Source organism: Suricata suricatta, chromosome 10, assembly GCF_006229205.1.
Source record: "Suricata suricatta isolate VVHF042 chromosome 10, meerkat_22Aug2017_6uvM2_HiC, whole genome shotgun sequence".
In the NCBI taxonomy this organism is placed as follows: Eukaryota; Metazoa; Chordata; class Mammalia; order Carnivora; family Herpestidae; genus Suricata; species Suricata suricatta.
Window position 1 is genome coordinate 14,897,028 of NC_043709.1, and position 12,784 is coordinate 14,909,811.

The 12,784-nt window shown below is 36.9% G+C and overlaps 1 protein-coding gene across 6 annotated transcripts in view; it reads right to left on the reverse strand.

The window, feature by feature from the left end:
• The window catches only part of RIC8B (RIC8 guanine nucleotide exchange factor B), a 98,779-nt gene that overhangs the window by 37,422 nt on the left and 48,573 nt on the right, over positions 1 to 12,784 (reverse strand). For all 6 annotated transcript variants that reach the window (XR_003914022.1, XR_003914020.1, XR_003914021.1 and 3 more), the window contains exons 5-6: positions 3,096 to 3,324; positions 2,256 to 2,351 (exon numbers count right to left, since the gene is read on the reverse strand). Coding sequence is in view for 3 of the 6 variants with exons in the window: in XM_029953175.1 (XP_029809035.1) it covers positions 2,256 to 2,351; positions 3,096 to 3,324 (325 nt within the window). In the remaining 3 variants the exon portion in view is untranslated. The remainder of the gene's footprint in view (positions 1 to 2,255; positions 2,352 to 3,095; positions 3,325 to 12,784) is intronic.

The following is a 12,784-nucleotide window of genomic DNA, read 5'->3' on the forward strand; positions in this document are numbered from 1 at the left end:
AGGACAAAAAGTGAGTCTCATAATCTTTGGATCCACATAATATGTGGCTCAAGGCCTTCATATAAAGAAGTTGTTTAAAGAACTGGCTTTTTTGGCTATCCTGGTCAGAGATAGCAAAATCTAAACAGTTCAGGTGAACCTGGATCTCCTATGTGAAAAAAGCTAAAATATAGAAAACTCAAAATATTTTTCATTTATTATTCACCAAGTCCTCCTAGTCACAGTAGAATGTCTTAAAATAATCAAATTGGAAATGATTTTAGTTCATTAATTAACTAATTTATTTGGCTTAAATGATTATTCATGCTTTCATGGTACTACTCTCTTCTTCCAATGGACTGAATTCCTCAAAGATAGAGTCTCTACTTTCTAATTTCTCCTGAGCAGCAGTACCTATTAATGTATTGCACATATGGCAAGGTGCTTACTAAATCTTGATCATAAACATAAAGGGGGGGAAATGAAGCTGGTTCATTTAATAAGGGAAATTCTATACGGCAAAAAATGAGCAGTGGAGTAAATGGTTGTACTATGCATTGAAATGTGGAAAGAAGGAAAGAAACAGGGTGAAGGGATAGGAAATCAAGAGCTTAGCTGGCGAAGTGTTAAACTTAAGATACCTACTACATATCTAAGGGGAGGAGATGAATAGGCAGCCTGTTACATCCATCTGGAGCACAGGGGGCAGGTCAGGGCTAGGGACATAAATTTGGGAGTCATCAGCATTCAGAAGATTTTCAGAACCATGACTGCTGAATGAGATCACCAAGGGAGTGGAAATGGAGACAAAGACAATATTGCCTTGGGGCACTCAAACATTGCAAAAAAAGTTCCCTATTGTGTCCTAGAAACCAAGTGAAGAAAGTATTTCAAGAAGGAGAGAAAACTCAGTTACATCAAAATACATTGGGGAATTAAAGAAAAAAGGTTTGAGAACTATTAGATTTGGCATTACTGGGTTGATGATTTTTGATGAGTGCCTTCGCAGTGGAGTGAAAAGCCTAATTATAGCAGGTGAAGGAGAGAATTAAAGATGAGTAAAAAAATTGAGAAGGTGAGTATAGAAAAGTGTTCTGAGGAAAACTGCATTAAGAAGAGCAGAGTAATAGGGAGGGAGCTTAAGAACTGGAATTAGGAGAAGGTGTTTTTTTTTTGTTTTTAAGATGAAAGATGTGTTTGGATGAAGACAGAAATGACCCAGTACGTTAAAAAAAAAAAAAAAGATTAACATAAGAAGAGAGGAAATAAGAGAAGGAAGAGAGGAAGAAGGTGAGAAGGAAAGGGATCTGGGACACAAGGAAAGGCTGGCCACTGAATAATGCAGGGACAATTCACTCATGATAGAAAGGGAGGCAAAGGTTATGGTGATATGAGCAGATGAGCAGAAAACGCAGTGGTAGAAAGAATCCTTACCACAAAGCCTACTGTCATCCTACCCCAAACCTTCACCATCAGCTCTCTTTTCAGCTGGCCTCCTTGTATCTACTCACATTCCCCTAGTCTATCCTATATATACTAGCCAGAGTATCTTAAAATATAAACAAGGTCCCCTTCATTCAAGTCCCCTTTTCACAATGGTCCAATGCTTGCCTATCTCACTTAGAAGAGAATCAAAAGTTCTATAGAACCTCAGGCTATTTGGTTCTTGCTTAACTTTTACTTCATCAACCACTCTCCTTGTCGATCTGGTCTAGCCCCCTTGCTCTTCCACAAGCACACCAAGGTGTCCTCTCACCCTTGGAACTCAGAACGTGTTCTCTACAACATGTTCTCTCTACATTCCTCTTCCAGATTTTCTCAGAGATCTTTTTCTTATTTATCAAAGTTTTTGCTCAAATGTTATTTTCTCAGAAAGACCCTCCTCCTTCTCCTAAATCTCCCCTTCCCCTGCTGTCTCTTCAGAACACATCACTACTTGCCATTATAACATATTCATTTACTTTTTGTTCTCTGACTGTAAGGTAAACTCCACAAGGCAAAGACTTCATCTGTCTTTCAGTGCTTACAACAATGCTTAGAACAGAGCACAAAGTAGATCTCAACTATTAGTTGAATTAAATGAAGGAATGACTCAGAAAAATAAACACAAACACTTTTTTCTGTATTAGGAAGATTTCAAAGATTAAAACCAACTTTTTTGACTTTCGGATTTTATGAAAGAAAACCATTATGAAAGAAAGCAACTCATTAATTCTATTTTTAAAAACTGCATAAAGAAGATTAACTATGAAATGTAATATGCATTAAACAGTTACCTGATCTTTGAGAAATTTTCTGATGTTTCGATGGGCTCGGGAACATTCTGTTAATAAGCTGAGAACTGGAGTTAGACCTTCTCTATAGCTGCTTCCCTATAAAGAAAATCAGAATACTGCATTAGTTTCCAACAGTGTTACTTTCCTCTATATAACTAAGTATATTTATACTCCTTTTTTGGTGGGGGAGACATTTTATGTTACCAAAGCTTTATACACCATTTAAGAAATTATTCTCCTAACAATGTTTTCATTCCATCAGTTATCTTCATGTTTATTAATGCCCATTTTCATCCTTCCTGGATTTTCCTACATTTTGTGTGGTCCTCTCTGGCTCAGCCAATGGGTTTAAATAAGGCAAAGGTTTTGATGACCCACCCACACTATCCTGCTGCCTTTTAATATAGTTACCAGATAAAGCAAGTGACAGACAAGGGAAAATAAGCAGCTCACAACACATGAAAAGTTGATATTTTAAAAAAAGATAGCGTTTAGATATTATGTAAAATATGATCAGGTTTTGTGGGCAAATAATTTTTACTTCTAGGTCTTAAAAAATGCCTACACGGAAAAGTAATTAATTTTTCCTTCACTTTCAGGCACTAGTCACAATTCTGGTGTTGCATCAACAAATTTTTTGGCTCTAAACAAATAAATTGACTTGGTTTTAGCAACTAATCATATATTGTAATAAAATAATTTCCAGAGTACAATTATGCAATATGTCAGCTATAAAATAAAAGGTTAAATTTAAAAATCATGTTCTGTGATGTTGGTATAAATGGCACATTTACATTCTTTAGAAACATCTTCCAAAGGCCTCCATTTTATCAGCCTTACCTTGTCTATTCTCTTCTCCATAAAATTGAGTAAAACGTGAATGGCTTCCATATTCATACCATTGTATACCATGGTATTGTTTTTCAAAACAGTTTCTTTCTCAGCTGGTTTATCATTGGGCAGTTCATCTAGAGTCGTTGCCTCTTGGGCTGTTTCTTCATGGGTTAATGGACAAATAAGAACATCCAAACAAGAGACCGGAACATTGCTTAAAAGGTTGACTGCATTGCTGAAAAGCAATTTAAAAACACAATATTTTAATTTCATTGAATAGTCCTTTATGATGCAAACATAATAAGAAGTTAAGAAATGACTTTTAGAAGTCAATTAAAATTTTTCTTTTTCAAAACGAGCCTTTAATATTACCTGGCGTTTACTAAGAGACAGAAAATAAAGGGAACAGTTTTAAATACACATATGACAAATTAGAAAGAACAGATGTTAAATGGACATACACAATAACATGATGTCCTGTCACTTTCTGAAATGCTAAAATAGGAATTAGTGAGCTTTAACACCATCTCTTTAATTTTATCATGACACAATGCTAGCTTTTTTTCCCTGTTGGGGTTTAAAATCCTTTTGTGAAGCCACTGGTGTCTTATTATTCCTTAGATTACAACATAAAGCATTTGAGAAGCTGGATATAAGCAGCTTATCACAGAGGCAACAACATTAAAAAACCAAATATTACAGGATTAAGTGCTGGTCTTTCTAGGTGTAAAAAAATAAAATTTTTAGATCATCTAATTTTTTAAAAGACATTATCAGAAAATAGGTCATTGTGGTTTTTCTTCCTTTCCTCATCACCAGGTCTCTTTAAAAGAGGCCCAGATAGCCGTTTCAAATCTCTTTCCCCTAGGTATTACGGAACACGTGCACCTGGGACGCACACCAGTAGGGGGAACCCAAACCTTGTGTTTTTGGTGTTCCCTAAAATCCTGGTCTGTTGCTCACAGTGTAAGAGATTAAAGTGACACTAATAATTTAAAAAATTAGACATGTTCTCAATTAACAGATTTTCCTTCAAGGATTATTTCACATTCTTTCATCTAAAAGGACAGGCAGTGTTCTCGGCTAACTGGATTTTATAAGCCTGTGCCTCAGAACTTCCTGATAAACAACAATGGAAAGACAGGCATTACATTTCCTAGTGACAGAGAAGCAGATCTAAAAATAACCACATCCTGACTAAAAATAAACTCTTGCAAATGCAATTGAAAAGTCTAACCACTTGGAAACCAAACTCAGGGCTTATTCTATCTGATGCTGCCTTAATTTAGACCACAGTAGTTCCTTTTAATTTAGATTCTAGTGACACCCTCAAAAATAAAACAGAGTAAACAACAACCAAACAGAAATAAAATATAAAATTTTTTCTTTCCTTAGTCTGCAGTGTGGCTCTCATTTTCCAGAGAATGAGTATTTCCTTCCTTTCTTTTTACATTATGGGAAAAATATAAAAAAATCAAAGTTTGAAAATTAGACAATGCAGAACAATGAGTAATGATGTAAAGGGTATTAAAAATATCTGAACCAAGAACAAAAAATAACAAGTCTTAGGAATGAATGGTTCATGGTAAAATACAAGTTATTTGGAGGTCCCCACTAAAAATCTGTCACTGCTGCTGTGATTACCACCGCTACTATTAAATAAAGCCTTAATTTTGCTTATTTGTAAATAATCACAATTGGTTGAAATACAATGCTTTCCACAAACTTTCTTTTAAAAATTTTTGCAAATATCTGTAGTTCCTTATCTAGAGTTAAAAATGTTTCCCTTCTGACTTAAGCATTTGGAAACTGTTATTAAATATCATAGATTCACTGGAGATGGAAACAACAAAACAAAAAAACTCTACCATATTATTACTTTCTTAAAACTGTATAAGCCATTGTGAAATGTCAGGATTTTTTTTCAACACTTAGAGCAACAGGCACAGGAATCTGTTGATAGGATGATTCTCTAAATCTACCATAAAGAACACACTGAAAAGTTTAAGACAGTGCATTTCATTACAAGGGAATGTTTTCCTTTAAATTCATTTAAAATAAATAGTTTCCAGGAATCCAGTAAATTTAAGAAACCAAATGCTGAGTTTGATGCAACAAATATTTGAAACTTTTAGGCTTTTCAAGAAAAGTTCCCATTTTCTCATTTCTTATTAAACAACTAGGTTTCCAAACAACTACAAAATTAATTTTCTGGCTCACTGTGTTTGAGCTATTCTTTTTAAGTAAGGAAGGCCAGCTTTTTGAGCTCTGTCACTTCTCTGACAGTTTTATTTGTGGTAGAAGAGTGTATGAAATTCTCCAGCTACCAGGAAGTCAGTGACTATGCGCAGATCTGCACAATGGTGTTTGCATTCCTACTCCAGGGGGTAGAAATACTGTGTATATTACTCTCCCCTTTTCAGCTTCCTAGAGATCATTAATCACTGGGACATGACATCCTCCTACTCATGCTCCCAGCCCCCTCCTGATATGCAGATTCAAAAGCAATGCCTATTTAGAGCTCCTTAATGCCCTGATTAAAGCCTTGTTAGTTGTGAGAGAGGGAAGGCAATCTAAAATCCAGTCCTGTATTAATCACTGGACTACACATAATTTAATACCAAATGACAATGAGGAGCATGATAACGGTACATGCAGACCTACAGCCATTAACAAATCTTTCTTGGTTCAAATGTATCTTCTTTATATTTGGAGCTCACAAATCTTTTCTTCATGGCTAGAGAATTTACTTAAATGAAACTTAAGATCTCCAAAAGACTTTCAGATGGAAATTCCTACCTTTATTCTAGCTCAATTCAGTAATTATTAATTACTTGTGTCAGGTATTGTTTTATGAAGAAAAAGACAAATCCATGCCTTAATGGAGCTTATTTTCCAGCATGGAGAGAACTGTCAGAAAAGTAAATAAAACAAATAAGATGACTGAATAGAAGGCATACAGAAGGTGTTAAGTGACCTGGGGGGAAACCCCAGAGGGTAAGATAGAAAAATATGTGTTATAATTTTGAATAGAGTGGTTAGGGTAGTCCTCACTAAAATGGTGTCATTTAAGGGGCACTTGGGTGGCTCAGCTGGCTGAGCATCCAACTTTGGCTCAGGTCATGATCTCATGGTTCATGGGTTTGAGCCCTGCATCTTGCTCTGTGCTAACAGCTGTGAGCCTGAAGCCTGCTTCAAATTCTGTCTCCTTCTCTCTATGTCCCCTCCCCTGCTCACACTCTGTCTCTTTCTCTCAAAAATAAACAAACATTAAAAAAAATAATAAAATGGTGTCACTGAAGCAAAGACTTAAAGAAAGTTAGGAAATGAGCCATGTGACTATGTGAGGAAAGAGCATTTCAGAAAGAAAAGCAGGAGCAAAGGCCCCAAGGTAGAAGCAGCAGCATGACTGAAGAACTATAAGAAAGTTGGTTCTGCTGAACTACGATATACAGGAAACAGAGTAGGACAGGAGCTCAGATAGGTACAGGCCAGATTAGTCTTGCAGGCTATTACAACTTAATTTTATTCTGAGTGAAAAAGGAACCACTATAGGGTTTTTCATGGTGATATACTCTACTTTATCTTAAAAGGGTCACTCTAACTACTGTATTGAGAACAGATGGTAGGACATCAAAGGTGAGGAGAATCAGGATGTTACTATAATAATTCAGGTGATTGAACATGCTAACAGTGAAGTGGTTACATCGGGATTCATTTTACAGGACATTTCTTGACAGGCTACTTGTAAATTGGAAGAACTTAAGGTTCCAGCCTTAGCAAGTGGAAAGCTGGAGTTGTCATAAACTGAAATGGGAAGTGCTGCAGGAGAAGCAGCTTTTTAGGGGAAGATTTAGAGTTTAATTTTGGATATGTTAAGTTTGGGTTATCTATTAGACTTCCAAGTGGAGATGTTAATAGAAAGTTAGCTATGAGAGTCTGGAGTTCAGGGTTGGAGGTCTGGATTAGAGACAGATACTGAGAAGTCATTAGCATGTGGACGATGTTTAAGGATAAAAGATGGGATCAGGTCAGTGAGGCGTGAGTGTGGACTGAAAGACTATGAGGGCTGAACCTGGGGCACTCTATTGGCTAAGGCTGAGTTGAGGAAATTACAACTACTGAGGTAGGAAGAAAACCAAGAAAGGTTGGTGTCCTGCAAGAAAGTATATAAGCAAGAATGGACTGATCACCTGGTCAAATGATGTGGGCAAACAAGCAAGATGACAAATGACAAATGTCTATTGGATTAGCACCACAGAAATCAGTAGTGACCTCAATAATAGCCATTCCGGTACGGGCAGTGGAATTAAAGCATGAGAAGACCAAATTCAAGAGAGAACAGTAGAGGAACCAGAGAGTCAACAGGTGGAGGAATTTTGCTGTAAAGAGCAAGAGAAGACTAGAGTAGGAGCAGGTGAGAAGTGTCAGGAAAACTGGATAAGATATGGATAGAAAGACCCTGAATGCTGCTCTCTGCAAAGCATATCTTTTTAACCCACAGCAACCTGGTCATTGTTCTCTAAATGTGCCATAGACACATACTCATTTCTGTATTTGACTATGTTTTCTCTTGCCTAGAATGTTCTCATTCTTTAAGACTAGCTCGAACTTCCCTTCATTCTCAACAAATATTTACTATGCCTTGTGGTAAGTGCTAAGTATACAGTGTAAAGCAAAGGATAACACCTCTAAAGGAGGGGCCTAAGCAGGCAATGAAACCAGAAAAGTACATGTATGTGTGAATGGAGTGGGCAGGGGTATTATAAAAGGGATTGCCATGAGACGTATGTTATGGCCAGATGGGCTACTGGTGACCTTAAACAACAGTTATTCTGGCAAAGGAGAGGCGCAGAAGCCAGGGAGACACATATTTCCCTGAAAAGGCTACAGATCTTTAATAAATGCAAAATAACAATAGAAGTTTGCTCTGAAACATAAAGACAGTGGGGAGCCATGAGAGAATTCTAAACAGAGATTTGCTTTTCAAGAAACAACTCTTGCATGCATGCAGCAGACAGGACAGACCAATCTGTTGGGTTAGGTAAAACTGTCCCACAAGACTGAGCAGCCTGAGTTTAGAAGTGGAAGAAGTGGGTGGTCTGACAGATCTGGGGTTGGGTGCTTCAAGACTGGCAGGACGTGAAAATGAAGGTGTACAGACAGGTTGAAATGATGAACCAATGCTTTCTTTAGAGTGGAAAGAGAAGAAAGTAAACCTATGGGGGCTTATAGGGAGAAGAAAAAGGAATCACCAGGAGACCAGAGGTCCAGATGAGGATGGGGAATAGGTATAGTATGAGGAAAAAAGACTTTCTTCATCATGCTAGACCACAGCAAGCTTGTCCTTTAAATTCTACTAGCAGTTACTATTTGGATAATTAATTCACTGGGATAATACTCAAAAACTATCTTGTGATAGTTCTTCTATTATGGTCTTGAGTTGTTATTTAACTTTTCATAATATTTATGTCTTGTCTCCTCATTTAGATTGTATGTTCCTCTGGATCATGCACTGTGGAGCCCTCCAAGCACCTAGCATGGTGCTCAGTGACAGTTCAGAAAATATCTGTTCACCTACATAAGTGTTAATTTGCAGTAAGAATCAAGTAAAAGAGCTAGGAGGTTTAATAACAAAAAAATAAAATAAGACCCCCTTTCCTTGGTCTCTCCAGAGTAAAATCTTGTTTTCTGTATTCCTACATAGGCTTATTCATGTCTGACACAGCACTCATCAAAATAACTGCACTTAATTACTTTCATGTCTGTTTTGCCTCTAGTTGGTGAGCCCTGGAGCACAGAGATTTGTACTGTATTCATCTTTGTTGTCCTTGAGTTCAACATAGTGCCTAACATATAGTAAGTGCTCAGTTAACAAATACAAGCCAAAATGAAATCATCCAATTTTCAAACTTATAAGAATTTGTATTGAAGTATAATTGAAATACAATATTATATTAGTTTCCGGTGTACAACATAGTGATTCAACAATTCTATGTTATTCAGTGCTCACCAGGATAATTGTAGTTAGCACCTGTCAGTAAACATTATTACAATATTATTGACTATATTCCCTATGTTGTACTTTTCATCACTGTGACTTATTTATTTTATAACTGGAAGCTTGTAGCTCTTAATCCCCCCTTCACCTATTTTACCCATTCCCCCATCTTCTCTCCCTTCAATTTTCAAACATTTACTGAAAGTCGGCCATGTGTAAAACATTATGTGTAGCTAATGCTGCCGTGGTAATCATTTGATAAGTGTATCAAAGCAACACCCCTGTACACCTTAAACAATGTTGCATGTCAATTATGGCTCATGAAAGCTGGAAAAAAAGGCATATGCTTAACTTAGCATTATCATAGATATCATTAGGTACTTCAATATGTGAGATAAAATAAATTGGCCTAAACAAAGAAACAACAACATGGGGCACCTGGGTGGTTCAGTCAGTTAAGCCTCTGACTTGATTTCAATTCAGGTCATGATCTTATGGTTCATGAGATAGAGTCCCATGCTGGGCTCTGTGCTGATAGCATGGAGCCTGCTTGGGATTCTCTCTCTTCTTTTCTCTGCTCCTCCCCCACTCATCCTCACTCTCTCTCATAATAAATAAATAAAATAAAGAAACAACAAAAAAGGCAGGAAGGTAATCAGTACTTTTTAAAGACACACCAGCTCTTGGGTTCAGAAAAAAAAAAGAGAGAGAAAACATTTTGTAGATGCTAGTGTTCTAAGTGAAAGAAATCAGATTGAGAGGCTAAAAGAAATTAAATCAGATCCGGTCCTTCCCTCCCATCTCCTCAACTATCCAGCACTTAGGCATCCCTATCTCCCCACTTCTAAAATAAAACGAAACAACAACCACATCCACATGCAACTGTTTTTGGCTATTTATGTAAAAAGCTTACTGATTATGGTCAAGAGGGTTGAAAATACTTTCAGGAAGATAGCAGAGATTAACAGAATTAGGATGTGTTCTTTAATGTAGCAAAAAAGATGGCTCAAATCAACTTGCTACTTTAAGTATAGACAAAAGGAAATGAAATAGAATAAATAGATTTTTAAAACCATCTCACACACTGATTAGTGGAAAGAAAGGTTAAGGTCAGCTGTCCGTGTGAGCCAACTCATTTTATCTCAGTGTCTGTGTCCTCTTCATTGCTCTGGGGGTGGGGAAAAAAGGGCACACTGTCTTACAGAGACAGCAGATCAGAAAAAGCTGTTGCCAAGGTATTTTTTGACTCACTAGTCTCCTGGAGGAGCCGAGGAGGTTCCTGACGTGCATTTATCATAGAGAGAAAAGCTCAGATGACTGGAAAATAGATTTCTCTATATGATCACAGGCTATACACAGAAACAAGTTCCTAAACAAAATATCCAAATCAAAAACCAACATTTAAGAAGAGAGTTGGAACTAAACATTGGCTCTAAAAGCCAGTGTGCTTATTATAATACTGTTACACAAGTGGGAGCGGCAGCCCTCCCAGCTGCCAGGTCCTCAGTGCCAGGGACACAGCTCTGTACTGATTTCTTATTGAATCATTACTCCAGCTCTTTGAGTTTGATGATAATGTGTAATCACATACTATTCAGGTTTACCTACTTCACCGTATTTGTCCTTAAGTCAAAAAGAAAAAGAAAAACAAACTTAGAAAATAACTTAAAAAATGAAACAAAATATTACTTTGAAAAACATTCTGATTTTTTTGTTTTAACTTTGTCTTAAACACACATACGATTTTCAGGGCCACTACAAATAAGCAGAATTTAGTAGGTCTTACAATACTAGTAAGTTTCCTAAAATAGCTTGCTGAGGTTAAAGCAGTTTTCTCTGTATTTAAATGGCTTAGCCTAGAGTCATTCCTCTCCACTGATACTAATCACTTTAATTCTGATTAAAGGGACAAGCAGGGCCATTCCAGATAAACTGTCATCAACAACCTCAATCTCCTAGGAAAGCCTCTGGGAAGTACTCCTATATCCTGTCTATGGCTCTTGGGATATCCCTTCTTATTTACAGTGTAGCTAATAGATATTTATCAGAGCAACTTTTAAGATAAAAGCAAATTTAAAGAAAAATATCTTCAAAATTTATTTAAGAATATTTAAAGCAAATAATATCATTAGGAAAATAAAGAAATCTAATTACTTTTTAAAAAATTTTATTTTTAAAACCTCTCTTCTTGCTCTCTTTAGACAAATACTGGGTGTTGTGTTAAAATATTAAATTTATCAGGGGCAGTTGGGTGGCTCAGTCAATTAAAATGTCTAACTCTTGGGGCGCCTGGGTGGCTCAGTTGGTTAAGCGTTCGGCTTCGGCTCAGGTCAGATCTCACGGTTCGTGGGTTCGAGCCCCGCATAGGGCTCTGTGCTGAGAGCCAGCTCAGAGCCTGGAGCCTGTTTCGGATTCTGTGTCTCCCTCTCTCTCTGACCCTCCCCTGCTCCAGCTGTCTCTCTCTGTCTCTCAAAAATAAAATAAAAAGCAATAAAAAAAAAATTTTAAATGTCTAACTCTTGATTTTGGCTTGGGTCATGATCACACGGTCATAGGATGGAGCCCTGAGTTGGGCTCTGCGTTGACAGCATGGATCTTGATTGGGATTCTCTCTCTCCTCCTCTTTCTCTGTCCCTCCCCCATTTATGCATATGAGTGCTCGCTCTCTCTCTCTCTAAAACAAGTAAATAAACTTAAAAAATATATTGAATTTATCAGAGAAATCCTTAGCAATGTTTTTGTAACTAGTGTAACAATTCTCCAAACACTTTCTCCTCGCATTCTTTTCTCTTTAAGTTTATTTATTTTGAGAGAGAACCAGAATGGAAGGGAGGAAGGGGAAGAGAGAGCGAGGGAGAGAGAGAATCCCAAGCAGGCTCCTTGCTGTCACCACAGAGCACGATGCAGGGTTCATTCTCATGAAATGTGAGATCATGACCTGAGCTGAAATCAAGTCAGCCACTTAACTGACTGAGCCACCCAGACACCCCTCTCCTCACATTCTTGTATGAATACTAATTAACTTATGATATCTGATTTAAAAAAAAAAAGCCATCAATTTACTCTTGGGCTTTCTATAAGTCCATTTTTAAGAAGTTTTAGTATCTGTATTTGTAGTGTCTCTTGATTATGAAAAAAATTTATATTAAGTCAAAATCCTTAATAAAATCTTAGTGGTTATGATTTATTGCACTTAATCTGATTTTAAAAAATTTTTAATGTTTTATTTATTTTTGATACAGAGAGAGACAGAGCATGAGAGGGGGAGGGGCAGAGAGAGAAGGAGACACAGAACAGGAAGCAGGCTCCAGGCTCTGAGCTAGCTGTCAGCACAGAGCCCGACGCAGGACTTGAACCCATGAACATGAGATCTGACCTGAGCCGAAGTCGGAGGCTTAACCAACTGAGCCACCTTTAATCTGGTTATTTTTAAAGGTACTGTCTCAAAATAAAATTAAAGGGACTTTTGATCTCTAGCTGAAGAAAAAAAAAATCACACTTTTTAATTGTGAAGAAAATAATCCTTTGATGTTTGCAAGGCAGAGTACATAAAGATAACCTACCAACAAACTCAGTACAATATCAAATAATAGACTGCTGATCATAAAATAATAAGAATTTGATTGAAAAATAATAATTAAGGTTATGTTTCATTTTTACACTCTGGTTGTATTTCTATGAAGTTTTACTTAAG